We start from the raw sequence: 15458 nt of genomic DNA on the forward strand, positions 1-15458 counted from the left end.
CAATAACGTGCACATTTCTTTTCAGTAACTCAATCATAGGAACTCGAAAGTTTAGCTTGAGCAATTTTATGACAGGTGAACGATAACAAAGCATCTCAATGGGTTTGTGTTAGTTTGTGGGGGACAGTTTTCACTTTTACGAGCAATTCAAGACAAATAGGTAACATACATGGTTCATGTTGCAAGGGATGAAGAAAAATGTCGGAGTCATCAGGTGTCAAATCCCGACCCAAATTCTAATTTAAATTCTGGGCATGGATGTTATCTACTCCCAATGGCTACGAATTGATTTCAGTAAAGAAATCGTGAGAAAAACAAACACGTTTTCATAAACAAAATCGTTATCAAATGGAACAGATACGAATCATTTAGGGTTAGGGTTAGGGTTAGAATTTGGTGCAAAAATTAAGCACCTCTAAGTGATAGTGACAAGCCCATTGATTGCTAGGGTTAGGGCATTCATGTGCACAAAAGTAAAAAAATAAAAAAGATTAAATATTAAAAAATCATGAAATTTTCAACAACTTTGCCATGAAATGAGCAACTTTTTGTGTATTTTATAACAACACTTTATCCAAAAGCTAAGTTACTTCACTTTTGGGGAAAAACCTTGGATACCCTTTTACATAACTCTACCTATTTTCGAGCCCTGATTACGGGTATTCGTGGGTTAGGTAGGTCGGGTTGAGACATGTTTTTAGACCCAGCTCAATTGTTTGGTCGTAAATTTTGTCATCTCAAACAACTCTTATTAGACAAATAAAAATTTTGAATTAGATTGGTTCGTGTTGTTCGGGTCATTTATTCAAATTTTTTATTTTAATAAAAGTAAAATGTTAGTTCGGGAACATCTATTTATTTATTTATTTTTAAATATTTAATTAAGATTTACCACTCAAACAAGATATATATTTTTGAAAAATTACATTTCAACTAATTAAAAATTAAAAAAAAAATTATGAAGTTAAATAAATGTAGGTATATAAATGGTATCCTAAGCAAAAATGTATTAATTAAAATTAACAATAAATCCGGGTTAGTTCGATTCAACTCAAGTTTTAAGGAAATCTACTCAAATCGTACGAGTTGGGTTGGGTTGATAAGGTTTTTGGGTCATTAGATTTTTTTTAACACCCGTACGTAATAATCCTTCATAATATTCGCATATTCTTCGTATCAGTAAATTCGGGTTAGTTCGATTCAACCTAATCTAGTTTTAGGGTAACCTATTCAAATCGTACTGGTCGAGTTGGGTTGATCGGGTTTTTATGTCATTGGATTTTTTGAGCACCCCTACATAATAATCTCACGTTCTTCCTATCAGAAAAACCCTAGCTTGATTCCCCCGAGCTCAAAAATTCGAACTCGACCTCTCATTTCATGCCATTCCTTCACGTTTTTTCTCTCTAAATTTCTTAAGATTCAAACCCTTTTCACAAAAAGTAATATAACCGTTAAAAATGAGAATTAATGTCGTTTTTTATCTCAACAATCTCACCTTTTTAAGATTTGGCTTCCACGACAAGAATTTATCATATTAGAATAACATTGTTTTCAAACAAAAGCTAACGTATACCATTCAACTATAGAAGGAAATGAATCCCAAAAGTTCACCATCTCAAAAGTGATTTTTTTTTCTTATTTTTTAAGAGTCGCTTGACGTGAGATCTTACGTCGGTTGGAGAGAAAAATGAAGCATTCATTATAAGGGTATAGAAATCTCTCCCTAGCAGACACGTTTTAAAACCGTGAGGCTGACGGCGATACGTAACGAACTAAAATAGACAATATCTGCTAGAGGTGGTTTGAGCTGTTATAAATGATATCAGAGCCAGACACCCGACATTGTGTCAGCGAGAACGCTGGCCACCAAGGGAGATGGATTGTGAGATTCCACATCGGTTGGAGAGGAGAACGAAACATTCCTTATAAGGGTGTAGAAACCTCTCCCCTACCAGACACGTTTTAAAACCGTGAGGCTGATGGTGATACGTAAGGAGCCAAAGCGGACAATATATGTTAGAGGTGAGCTTTGGTTGTTACAAATGGTATCAGAGCCAGACACCCTGCAGTATGCCAACGGAGGAAGCTGGCACCCAAAGGGGATGGATTGTGAGATTCCACATCGGTTGGAGAGGGAAATGAAACATTCCTTATAAGGGTGTGGAAACCTCTCCCTAACAGACACGTTTTAGAACCATAAGGCTTATGACAATACATAACGAGCCAAAGCGGGCAATATCTTCTAGCGGTGGGCTTGGGCTATTACAAATGGTATGAGAACTAGACACCGGACGGTGTGCTAGCGAAGACGCTCGGTTCCCAAGAGGGGTTGATTATTATAAGAGTGTGGAAACCTCTCCTTATCTGTAGACAATATCGGGTAGCGGTGGGTTTGGACTATTATATTTCAAATCGAAACCAATTTGGAATTTCTTTTCGCCCCTCGTTTTCAAATAAATCATTTATGTGTCACTTTCAAACTTAAATTATTATTTGAAAAGATTCGGTGGATAGCTTGCAAACATGGGAAATTGTTTTGTACAAGTAAAGTCTATCACAAAATATGAATATTAATGAGTTTCTTTTTCTTCCTTAGCTCTCTTCGCCACCTAGCTAGGGTTTAATTTTACAGCTTCTTCTCAATCCCTCTTGTTTGGCCACCAAGAAACCTCGAGGAAATCTATGAGAGACACGACACAAATAAAACATGACCCTCCCAAGATCTGTCTGAGAACGTGGCATGAACATGTTCTCAAAAGTATGAATAAGTTGCATCGTGGTCTACCGTGGGATTATCTTTGTTAGATTCGTTGAAAAGTTATGAATAAAAAGCGTAATCGAGTATAGTTTAGTCGTAATTGACATGTACTTCTTAAAGTTTAAAAAATATCGTGGATAAACAATCAAATATATGGAGTCATAAGTGATCGAAATTTTTAGATTTAATGATGAATTAATACGGTATCGAGTCTTGGAGAGAAATCATATGAATTGTGAAGGGTTATGTCGGGAGAACATGGCATTAACCGTTGTCAATATATGAATAAGATGGATCAAAGTGTGGGATTATTTTCGTTTGATTTGTTCGATATTCGTAACTTGAGTTTTTTCTTGTTAAAAATTATCGATTAAAAGTCACCGTGAATATAGTTTAATATAGTTTAATGATAATTTATATGTTTTTCTTATGTTTTAAAAAAAAATTATGAACAAATGATTAAATATATATGGTCATCTATCGGTGGGTGGTTGTTCGTTGTTCCGACTTTTTTGTGTCAAGATTTTGAATAAAAAATCAAAATAAGTATAGTTCAACGATAATTGATATGTAGTTCTTACGTTTAAAAAAAATTATGAACAAATGATTGAATATATGTAGTCATATTCGAGCTTTTATTTCCTGTCCTCGTCCTCAGTTTCTAACTCAACAATTATTCATTTTTCATTTTTTTTTCTCGGTTTCTAACTCAACAATTATTCATTATTCATTTTTTTTTCTCGGTTTCTAACTCAACAATTATTCATTATTCATTTTTTTTTCTCGGTTTCTAACTCAACAATTATTCATTTTTCATTTTTCATTTTTTTTTCTCCGCTCTTCTTGAATGCCCTCGTTAACAGATCCACCGCTTTTTTCATTTTTTTTTTCTCCGCTCTTCTTGAATGCCCTCATTAACAGATCCACAGCTAGCAGATATTGTCTTCTTTGGGCTTTCCCTTTCGGACTTCCCCTCAAGACTTTAAAACGCGCTAGGGGAAGGTTTTCACATCCTTATAAATAGTGGTTTGTTCTCCTCCCCAACCAATGTGAGACATCACAATCTACCCCCTTCAGGGCCCAGTTGTTCTCCTCCCCAACCAATGTGGGACATCACAATCCACCCCCCCTTCGGGGCCCAGCGTTCTCGCTGGCACTCTTTCCTTCCTCCAATCGATGTGGGACCACCCCCAAATCTACCCCCGGTGGTTTGTTCTTCTCCCCAACCAATGTGGGACATCACAATCCACCTGATATGAACCACGACCAAGGAATTTCCATACCTCAAGGTCCAATTACAAGGACAAGAGCCAAGAAGCTACAACAAATCTTATACAGTTATATTCAAGCTATGGTGAGCTCATCAAAGAAAATTCTAGAAGACGTTGGAGACCTCCCTTATATGTTATGCAAAGTTGAGCTTCAAGACAGAGATGAATTAAATGCACTTTAAGTTGCATTTAATGAACTCCGCTGAATTTATCAAAATAGTCCAAGGATGACTAATAAGCACATTTTATTATTTGCATTATTTAATTATAGTTTAACTATTTGTTGTCATATTTAAGCTAATTTTAAATATAGGAGTTAAGGTTATATTGTAACCCACCTAGGTTACTGTATTCCACCATTAACTAGCGATTATGGAGGTTATGAGTATTTCTCATTTACTAGCCCATTTAATTTTGGAACTATGTATCACATAAAGGTTTGTAAAGGCTATATAAAGCCTTCTTTTTTCTTTGATTAGACATCAGATTTTGGAATTAAGAATAGAATTTCTATTTTAGCTTTGTTGAGAGCTAAACTTTCTTTGCAAATTCTTGCGTTTAGAACTTGCAGGTAGAGTCATTCAAGTGGTATTGATCAAACCTCTTGTGGAGTGATTCGAATCACGAGTTTAGAAACGAGTTTTCTTTACTCTTGATCTTGATCATCAAGGTAATCCGAATCTTACTCTCCTTGTAGTTGATTTCCTTATCATATCACCACCCCTCTTCGGGGCCCAGCGTCCTCGCTGACACTCTTTCCTTCCTCCAATCGATGTGGGACTGCCCCCAAATCCACCCCCCGGTGGTTTGTTCTCCTCCCCAACCAATGTGGGACATCACAATCCACCCCCCTTCGGGGCCCAGCGTCCTCGCTGGCACTCTTTCCTTCCTCCAATCGATGTGGGACCGCCCCCAAATCCACCCCCCTTTGGGGTCAGCGTCCTTACTAGCACACCGCCTCATGTCTACCCACCTTCGGGGAACAGTGAGAAAGCTGGTATATCGTTCGGTGTCTGGCTCTGATACCATTTATAATGACCCAGATCCACCGCTAGCCGATATTGTCCTCTTTGAACTTTCCCTTTCGAGCTAAGGCTTTAAAACCCGTCTGCAAGGGAAAGGTTTCCACACCTTATAAGGAGTGGTTTGTTCTCCTCCCAACAGACATCACAAAAAATAAGGATTAAAAAGTTGTGAAAGTTTAAACGTATTTTTAATATATTTTTGAAACACCTCTAAAGTTAAGAATACTTTTGAAATAAAATAATAACGAGAATATATTTTTTATTAGAAAATTTTAATATATATATATATATATATAAGGGATTAAATTAAAATTGTAAAAAAAAAAAAAGGAATTGATTAAGGTATATTTAGTCCGCCGCCAACCCAAAGGAGGCCCACAAATAGAGAGAGATTATTGAGGCAAATTATTTGGGGACTTTCACATCAAAACCATAGCCTCCAAAGTTTGTATCTTTTTGTTTATTTATAACCTAATCTTCACCAAACTTCAATATTTGGACCCTTTTTTGCTCTTCATTTTACCATAGAGTTAATTAGAAAGTTATATTTTACCTATAAATCGTACGATTTCACTTACCTCGTGTACGTTCTCCTAAATCTTAACCTCTAAATCTTCCTTTTATGTATTGGGTGTCGGCACCCTTCTGTAATCCCGTCAACTTCCTCACACCCTCGTGTCCTCTTCAACTTTGGTGAATTCAATACTAAACCCTATCAAATTTCGCTTCTCGAGTTCTTGTCGAATCATTTCAAACGAGCCCTTGGAAATTGAAGTCTGACTCCTTTTTTCTGGCACGATAATTTGTCTTCTCATGAACTCTTGAATTTACGAACATGTTAGATGGTTTAGTCCTCTACCTATGTTGTATACTCTATGACATTGCATAAGATAATGTGATTATGCTACTATGAGGGGGACGGTTTGGGGTTTGCCAACTAACTCCTAATTGTAAACTTGTCTCGATTGACAAGGGTTCACATAGTATTTTATTAACTCGTAGAGACGTATGGTCATTCCCCTTATAATTATACAATGTGGAGATTGTTAAAGGGTCGTCAGTTAACCTTTATAGTAGAATTGACTCGATTGACTAGAATTCCACATATGTATCTGATATTAAGTTGGCTGGTAAATAAAATGTGAGACCTATTAAAGGGTCGCTCGGTTAACGCTTAATAGTGAATTTGCCTGATTGACTATTACCTATATTGATATCTAATGATGAGGTGATGTATAAGAGGGTTGTGCGCTAGATAATTTATGATATATAGCCATAAGAACACTCTGTGTGAAGATGATTAAGCGATCTCCGGCTATCTCTTAGTCATGAACTTGCTCAAATACACGTAAGAGTTCACACAAGTATAGTTTAGTTAGTCGGCACGTGAGTTGCTCCCTCGACATTATGATGATGATTATGATTATAGTATTATTAGAGAATCGCCAACTAATCTCATGTGCATGATTTGAAGAAAAATATAACAAAGAATAGTAGAAAGCTAACTAAATCATCTTAAAACCCCAAGAAGACCCTAATGAGATAATCGAGCTCATATGAGCGGTTTGAGCTCCTAAAGGAGCTAGGTTGTGAGAAATGAAACGAACTCTAAGATGAGCTATATTACGAGAATTGATGGGTTTCGAGAAACTAGATTTTGAGTGACGATAAACATTAAGTAACGAAAATTCGTATGACGAGCTCGAACGAACTAATAAAACCTAGTTGCTAATTTCTTAAAAACCTACGACTTAGACACAATACTCGGTGTATAAGACATAAGAACATGGTACATGAATGAATATCTGACACCAGACTTCAAATAACTTAAGAGCCTATAAGCAAGCTACTTATTGAGTATTTCTATACTCATTTACGCTACTGTTCTTTTACAGATGGAACATGAGTTTTTCGGTAGAAACGAGTGCATACACGAGTTGTAGTCTATAAGAGTCGAGATAAAAAAAAAATTAAAAAATTCTACAGATTACCAAATTTTTTTTTTTTTTTTTAAGTTCACCGATATAAATAGACGAGAATTATGTGTCCCATGTCATCAAACATTCTTAAACTTGTCAAATTCATTTGCTACATACGACGTCGTGTGGTTGAAGTTGAAAGTGACCAAGTTTAAACATGCAGCTGGAATTGACAAACAAACTCAAATAATTAGATGAACTCAAAAACAAATTTCAATAATTCCATGTTCAATATATATCTTTATGTTTAACAAACAAATGGGATGATGTGGGCTTTTTTTTTTTTTAATGTAATTAACGAAATGAACAAAAATTTCGATATCAATCTTGTTCTTATCTTGTTAATGATAGAGTATTTTTAGTTCAACAACACGTAAGTATCAAAATTTGAACCTCGAATCTTGATTTTGGTCGAAGATTCATGTTGTAACCAGCTCGTATTAACTAAAAATGATTGGAACAGTTTGAATTTGATGAAATGAGAGCCGAAGAATGTTTCAATTTCGCTTGTACAAATAAAAAGGGTACCTGATCATATATGCACCATTTGATGGTAGATAAGATTCGAACATCTGATCTCTTAGTCAATAAAAAAACATATGCTTTCATGAGTTGAAAAGATTCGAACGTCTGATCTCTTAGTAAATAAAAACATATATGTTTTCACGAGTCAAATTACAAGTCAAACTACGATGTTTTTTTTTTTTTAAGTATTCGAGCTACGTAAAATCATGGTTCAAGGAAATGTGACGTAGATGGTAGAGTTTTGGATGTTTCATTTCTACCCCTGAAGAGGCTTTTAAGTATTCGAGCTACATAAAATCATGGTTCATATGACCCGATAACATGATCAAATTGGACAGGTGGACTCCCTCGATTCATTGTACTGAAGCGATTCGAGAAGAACGATTAGGGTCATATTCTATTCTTTCTACAATACCCATAGATGTGTTTCGTTTGAGATCAATTCTTCGCTGCAATCGCTTCGATCCACCCCCTTGATGAAAAAGCGTAATACACCCTAAGAAATTCCTACCCACAAACTTTCCTATACTCGTGAATTGTTTAAGTGCTCTCCCGTCTTGGCTTTGTCTCATTGTCCAGATCATAATACTTAACCCAAACCAAAAGAGTATAATTAGGTTAGATTTCTGTTAACATTTTTTTAGTCAGGTCAAGCAGACCAATTTGAAAATAAAGTTACAATCCACCCAACCTGTCCTACTTTTAAACAAATTAAAAAAATCAACGTTTATAATCGATGTTGGTGATGCCTTGTGCCTTATAAATATTTGATATTTAAATTTAATAAAATGTTAGTTATTAATATTAGATGTATTATACATAAATATAATTTTTTTAAATAATTAAAAAGAAAAGTAACCCAACAACTAGATGAATTTGGCTGGATCAAGCTGTGAACTCTATTCATTTGATCAGGTCGCCCAAAAGATTCTTCTAAAAACATATATTTTAGTTAAAAAAATGTATGTCGTCCCTGCATGATTATCGATTTTATGGTTTAGACGCAATCATTTATATTAACAAAAAAATATATATATATTATATTTTCTTAAATACTTAGAACACTCAATATACACGTGAATAATACCCAAGAATTATGTTTAAAAAAAAAAAGATTTGTTCGAGTTGACCCAAAAGATTTTTCCAATCCCCTACTCGAGTTTTACTTCAACAATTTATGTCTTGTCTATTGAACTTTGTTGCACTACGATTATCGATTTTATGATTTAGATGCAATCGTTTACATTAAAAAAAAAAAAAAAAAAAAAAAAAAAAAAAAAAAAAAAAGTATTATATTTTCTTAAATACTTAGAACAGTCTAGGTACACGTAAATAATACCCCAGAATTATTTAAAAAATAATAATAATAAAAGCAGCCAGCAGCCATTAATTTAATTAATATGTTAAACATGATTAAGTTAACCAGGCTAAGAAGCCATTAGAATCTTAAATTTTGAATTGGAGAAGAGAAGCTGATGCTTTGGTTAGAAAACGACTTATCAGTCGGAATCATATTCCTTACGCAATTAATCATCTTCTCACTCATACCTAAATGGCTTCCATATGCCTATTTCCAAGTGTTCTTGACCCCCTCAATCCATCATTTTGTTCGAGTTACCAAAATGAGCATAGCTTAGCGGTAATTGATATATATATATATATATGTTTAGAGGTCGAAAGTTTAAATTTTTTCATATAGTATTACTAATAGTTTTTTTTTTTCGATATTAATATAATAATTTATTTTTATTTTTTATCCAGGGATGAGCATATTAAATATTGGGGTTAGTGCATGAATTTAGAATTATTATGGGCATAATGAAATTTTCCTTTGGTATGAAGTTAACATGTCTTTATAATTAATGCTACTTTTTTTAGTTAAATAATTATAAGTTTGTCCTAGTGTTAATAGTTCTTTAAAAGATCGTGTATAATAGTTCATTTCATAACAGTTAATTTTGTGTTAGATTCGTTAATTTTATCTATCGAATTGCATTAGTTTAGTGTTTATGAGACGCATTGACTACCATATAAATAAATATGTGGTTATAACGTGTCAAATGGATAAACTTGGGCAGTTTTAAATTGGGATGAATTTTAGAGTTTTGTTCTTTAAAAATTCAGGATGAGCAAAGTGATTAAGGAAACTAGGATCGGTTGGGTTTAGAACAAATTTTCAAAATATACGACATACTATTACTGATCCCCAAAGGAAACCACGAAGTTAGAGGAATTACTGCAGTTAGGCTTGTCTTTACAAAACTCTGTTTTCAAGTTCGAATCCCAAAAAAGATGCACAACAATGATAGTTTACCATTCATGAATCTATTAGACACAATCCTAAAAGATACGAGACCGAAAGCTCAATTTCACAAACTTCTGAGCAAATTATAATGAAAAACACATGTTTGGCTCTCCCATCATCATCAAGGAGTCAAATTTTGGAGTAATTAATTGCAACACAATTTGAGACATTGAAAGTTCCTTGTGATCAAAGTCACTCCCAAGGAAAATGAATTTAGAAAAGAAAAAAAAACAAGAAATTACAAAAAAGAGTTTCTTTAATTCAAAAAAGAAGAGAAAGATAATGAAGCAACCATTGATCCATCCATATGCAAATCTTACACAATTCAACACTCTACCATCTACACGTATATAATATATAAATATATATATATATATATATATATATATGCAAATGTCAAATGAATTTCAAAGAGCATTCCTATTACGAAGAACAATCCATTTTAATACTCCAATGATTATTTGGGTTTTGTGCCTAATTTTTGCCATTAAATATGGGATTGAGATCAAATAACATAATATAAATAAAGGGATAAGCTTTAAATTTTGCATTATTTTAGTCTTTTTGTTTTTGATTTATTTGGGCAATAGAGTGATAATTAAGATATTATTCAGCAAAATAAGATGCTTAAAATATTATTCTAAAGTACTTTTTGAAATTAAAGAAGAGAAATGGTGTAAACTAAATTACTTTAAGGAAAATTCTTGGTGATTTTGACTCACATATATCAAATCATGTCATTTGTGATTGAAGAAAAGAGCGACAGCCTTTGGTGTTCTTCATTGGGCGCCATGTTCTTCCTCCTGCTTTTCCAAAAACAATATCTATAACAAAGACAATAACAATTCCCTCAATCATTTCAAGAAGATTCATTTCGTATTCTATTTTTCTTTTTCTACATTTCATTTTTCATCGAAATCTAATCAAAATGGCACGAATTGATCTTATTGAGACAATAATTCCATATAGTTTATCACAAGACAATAATTCTATAAACGCTGTTTATCGCATGTGACAATATGCTTTTGTTCTATCACTTTGGCCCACTGATCAAAATTTTCAACAATAAGATATATCCCCACCGCACTCATTTAAGTATATTTCAGCCGATCAGAACATATATATCTGACTAAAGGGCTAAAGTTCGAATCTTCGGCCTCTAAACGTGTGTGTATATGGAACTTGTTAGTCATCAAACAAGGCATATGACAGATAAATTAGCAATTTAGAGTCTTCAAATCCTTCAAAATAGTTGAGGATGATGATATATATCTATTTCAGTTCAGATGCTATTTCTTTTCCTACATCTAGTTAATTATTCCTTGGATGGGGCCGAAAGGTTTCGCACCAATCCATTTAGCTATATTTTTGCAAGCAATATGGCCACTTAGGCCCAAACTTCTAAGTCCTACAACCCATTTGAACAAAATTCAAATACCATGAAACAAGAAGCATAGTCACGGGCCAACAGAAGAAGCACATAATATAGTTCAGCCAATCAAAAAATGAACCTTGCGTACCTTCTTAGTTATGCATCAGATGAATTCTCTTGTAATCGTCCAATCCGATGCGTCTCAAATCCCAAACCTGGACGTGTATGGAACTTGAGCTTCGAAACACGAAGGGAATTGGGACTACCACCTACAAGCTTAGGCTAAATTAATTGTCAGTAAATCGGGTTATATACATATACAATGCCAGCAACTTTAAAAAGGATCAGCAGACATTGGTGACTGACAACTTGTACAAAAGGATAAGAAATTATAGGAGAAAGCATGAAAAAAGACCCATCATCTTTGCACTAAAACCAGATCTTTAAACTAAATTAGTTCGCTTTTAGTAAAACAATGTTCGGTACACATAAAGCCGATGACAAGCTTAATGATAGGTTCAAGAGTGATTTGTGCATTATAGCTCAATTACAAGCCATAGAGAAAAAAAAAGGCAAAACTATCTATCAAAGTTTAACAAAGTCACGATCTACTATAGGTGGGGGTTTGGGAAACAAACACTTGAGAAGCACCATAGAGCTGATTTCAGAATGCATTGAGTTCAGTACTTAGGAGGCGGCTGCTGTGTGGGTAACAAGCCAAATCGCTTCTTAAGAAGAACTCTCTGCCTCGAGTATTTGTCATCAGGGGAGAAACGAGCTGCAGACAGAAAATGTACAACAGGTTATCAGGAGTTCGAAACTGCTAAAACCATGACCGCGTCGAAGGGATGGTATAGAGGGCAATATCTGAATTAATTCAATTAATATAGAGAACAAATGATGACATCTCTAAGGAGAAAGGTGAACAACGACATTATCCTCTTCTACATGTCAACCAATGATAAATGTTGCCTGCATATATATCGACAGCCTAAATTCGTTCTCAAGAGTGTATAATTGCAATCTTCACAATAGGCTCAGCCACAGTGAAATTAACAACTGAAATAGACTACATATATCGTTTGGAACCAATTCCCATATTACAAGAACGACAGCACAGATATTCCAGCATGGTCTTTCTCCCAATCAAGATTATTGATATTTCTAATTCTGAAAGTAAGGGAAACGAGATGGCATACAACTAGCAAGGTAATGCAAAGAATTTTACCTGGATGAGCAGATTGTGCGACCAAACCTAGAGGCGATTCTTTCTGTACAAGAAAAAGGAAAATGCAAACTAGATACGTTAGCAGAAATTAGATATCAGCATAAGAAAAAGTACAAACAGTGCGGGGAATTAGCAATGTTTTATCAAGCCAGTTGAAATGTGTGTGCAGGGATTAATTCATATGTATTTTGTTGGCACAATGGTTTGCATTTTAAAATGTACAATTCTACCAAAAATGAAAATAAAAAGTATACCGACTCTAAAAACTCAGTACAAATCCGTTACATACAACCTGGTGCTGATAAAATACAGAAATATTGCAACCTGAACAATAAGTATGTTGTCTCTGCCTCAAAACTGGCAGAGCACAATGGTGCTGTGTTCTAGTTGTCAATTGATGTCATGGAGGAAGACTAAAATGCCCTAGGAGGGAGAGAAGAGAGTAACACAAGAACAGGTCTGGCTCCATACCATCGAAAGAAATTGGACGTGGGAAATCACATGTCAGTGGAGTGTGTAAAAGTAACTTTGGAGATTTTTCCGATGAAAGTCCTGTTGTATATCTTACAGCACTATGACTTACATATCTTTTGGTTACAATATTAGAGTTTTACCATTCTAAATAATTGTCTAATCAAAGTGGAATTGCATCAGACATATTTTCTTGTTACTTCATAACAGGACCACTTAGGCAATTATAGTGTATTCAGGAAAATAAGTTGATATAATTAGAATCAGGGTAAATTATGCAGGCCCCTGCAATATTTCAAAAGACTCTAATGACATATGAATTTTAAAGGGCCTCCAATTCCATCTCCAACCCCAGCTTCCACAATATTTCCATCATTTATATTGATGAAAAGAACTTTTGGAGAAATGAGACATTCATAAAATTTTATCTAAAGTTTCAGGAAACAATTTGGGATAGCGTCACTTGAGGCTAAAGATGTTCAAACGATCATCAACAGCTTCACACTATACAGGAAACAATGCCTGCTATCTTACTTCTCTCTTTGGAAAGTAGTAGCAGTGCTCAATCCTCAAAAAGCGAAGGCCCAGCCAAAAGTTCTGAGTTCTTTTGGGATTTTGAGACTCCACAAGATCTTGAAAACTTGATAAATGAGAAAGGCATTGATCTCCAGATTTAATAAGCTAACCAAATAACACCTTCCAGGAGAAACAATCACTAACTTGGATGCCAAGAAAACTGATCCCAGTTATCTACACCTTGCACATTGATCTTGAGTGGGTAGCTCATACCAGAACGTAAGCTAAGCAAGGAAAGGAATAGATTAGATGGTTGCTCTCTTCCCTCTGTCAGTCAGATATATGGGAAGAGAGGCCTCTAAAGTCTCTCGGCTTATCCAAGGATTTTTTTCTTTTTCTCCCCCTTTTGTAGGATGAAAGAAAAAAAATTAGTTCTAAGAGATCGTAGTCCTTATATCTCCTAAAGCGCTTTCCAAACGGAGCATATTATGGCCCCGCCCATTTTACCACCAAGAATTGATGGGTCAAGCAATCCCTAAATGAGTAAAGCCAAAGACCCCAAGAGAGTCCCCACATCAAGAGTTGTCCTCTGCAGACGAGTAACTAGCTTGTCATAAGAGTTCTGCCTGAGACAAGTAGCTAGTTTGTCAAAGAAAGGCTATAAACTCCTATTTTGGCCCCCATCGTTGAAAAATCCTTGAACTTAAAGGTTTCAACTACCATTTGAATTAGCAAGTGAGAAGGATTACATAATAGTAGCAATGAAGCTCTATGACCTTATTTCATCCATCCCTTTTTCTTGCCAGGTGGGCCCTTACCCTATCCAGACACCATATTTGCTTGACATATTGGACTGTCTTAACAAACTCTCGTCAAGGAGAGCCCGATAATCCATTTGGCAAGCCATTGAAGAACTTCTCAGCCTCAAAACAGATCTATCCATGTCTACCAGCTTCGATATAAGCAGAAACAAAGTCCCAGTAAGAATATAGCTAAAATCTCTACCAGCCCGAACAGTAGAGAAAGAATGGCGTCTAAACTCTAAAGCCTCTCCTCCTCCATGGTCAAAGGAAGGGACCAAGGTAACTCTAATCTGCCATCATGAAATGGTGAAGAAAAGAAAGGAGGATTTGAAATTCATGAGACAAAGCTCAAAGCCTTACCGCGAACTTTATGGAAAATTGGATATTCTAAGTAAGGGTGCACTATAAATTTAGGCAATCATTTAATGGGTACAACAACGAAAATGCAACTGCACAAATGACTCGCACTTAATGATGGTAGCCTACTTCAATATCAAGTGAGATCTAGCTCTAATCTTTTAAGGATGACCTGCACAAATAGAATTAATCCTATCTCCAAAACTTATAGTCAGTGACTAAATAAACCTTCATTATCTTCAAAATCAGAGAGTACATACAACACAGCTTATCTGAGACGCGGCAGACACAGTTCATGAATTTAAGATTTTTTTTTTTTTTTCAAAGGACTCAACGCCGCTAATCAATTGATGTGATATCGATGAACTTTTAAACAAAGAGCAAAGAAAAAAAAAAAAAAAAACGAACAAGAAAGACAAACCTTTGTGGTGTAGACTTTGTCACCATTGTCGTTTATGTAATACATAAGATACATCGTTGCTAAACACTCAACCTGAAAAAAAGTTGGGAGAAAAATCAATTCATTCCACAAACTTAATGCAAAAGCCCTAAACACAGAAGATTTGAATAACATCCATGGATAACTGAAAGAAAAATCAACAATCCTGAATTCATATGAACGATAAACATATCCAACGAGCAGTGACAATTACCTAATATTCGAGGGTTTTGGAAATCAATACCAGAAGAAAAACCTTACCGCTTGAACGAAGAACTGGAAAATGGCGGGATACGAGAAATCACGAAACTAGGGTTTAAGAACCTGTTTAAATCCACTGGAAAGGCTATTTTCGTCTTTTCATTTCTTTTTCCTTCTTTTTCTTAATTTTCCGGTTTTATTATAA

The 15458-nt window shown here is 34.8% G+C and overlaps 1 protein-coding gene across 2 annotated transcripts; it reads right to left on the reverse strand.

The window, feature by feature from the left end:
- Positions 1 to 11661: 11661 nt before the first annotated feature.
- On the reverse strand, positions 11662 to 15441 carry LOC111811181 (H/ACA ribonucleoprotein complex subunit 3-like protein). Of its 2 annotated transcripts, none has more exons than XM_023697934.2 (4): positions 15314 to 15441; positions 15035 to 15106; positions 12467 to 12509; positions 11662 to 12016 (listed from the first exon to the last, which is right to left on the reverse strand). In XM_023697934.2, exons 2-4 carry the CDS (start codon positions 15086 to 15088, stop codon positions 11919 to 11921), a joined length of 195 nt encoding a protein of 64 aa, XP_023553702.1. In that variant the 5' UTR covers positions 15089 to 15106; positions 15314 to 15441; the 3' UTR covers positions 11662 to 11918. The 2 variants fall into 2 exon arrangements, with proteins under 2 accessions (XP_023553702.1, XP_023553703.1); XM_023697935.2 differs by having other exon boundaries at positions 15267 to 15390.
- Between the last annotated feature and the right edge of the window lie 17 nt (positions 15442 to 15458).

The sequence above is a fragment of the Cucurbita pepo genome, chromosome 15, assembly GCF_057944985.1.
Source record: "Cucurbita pepo subsp. pepo isolate OVF chromosome 15, ASM5794498v1, whole genome shotgun sequence".
Taxonomy (NCBI): Eukaryota; Viridiplantae; Streptophyta; class Magnoliopsida; order Cucurbitales; family Cucurbitaceae; genus Cucurbita; species Cucurbita pepo.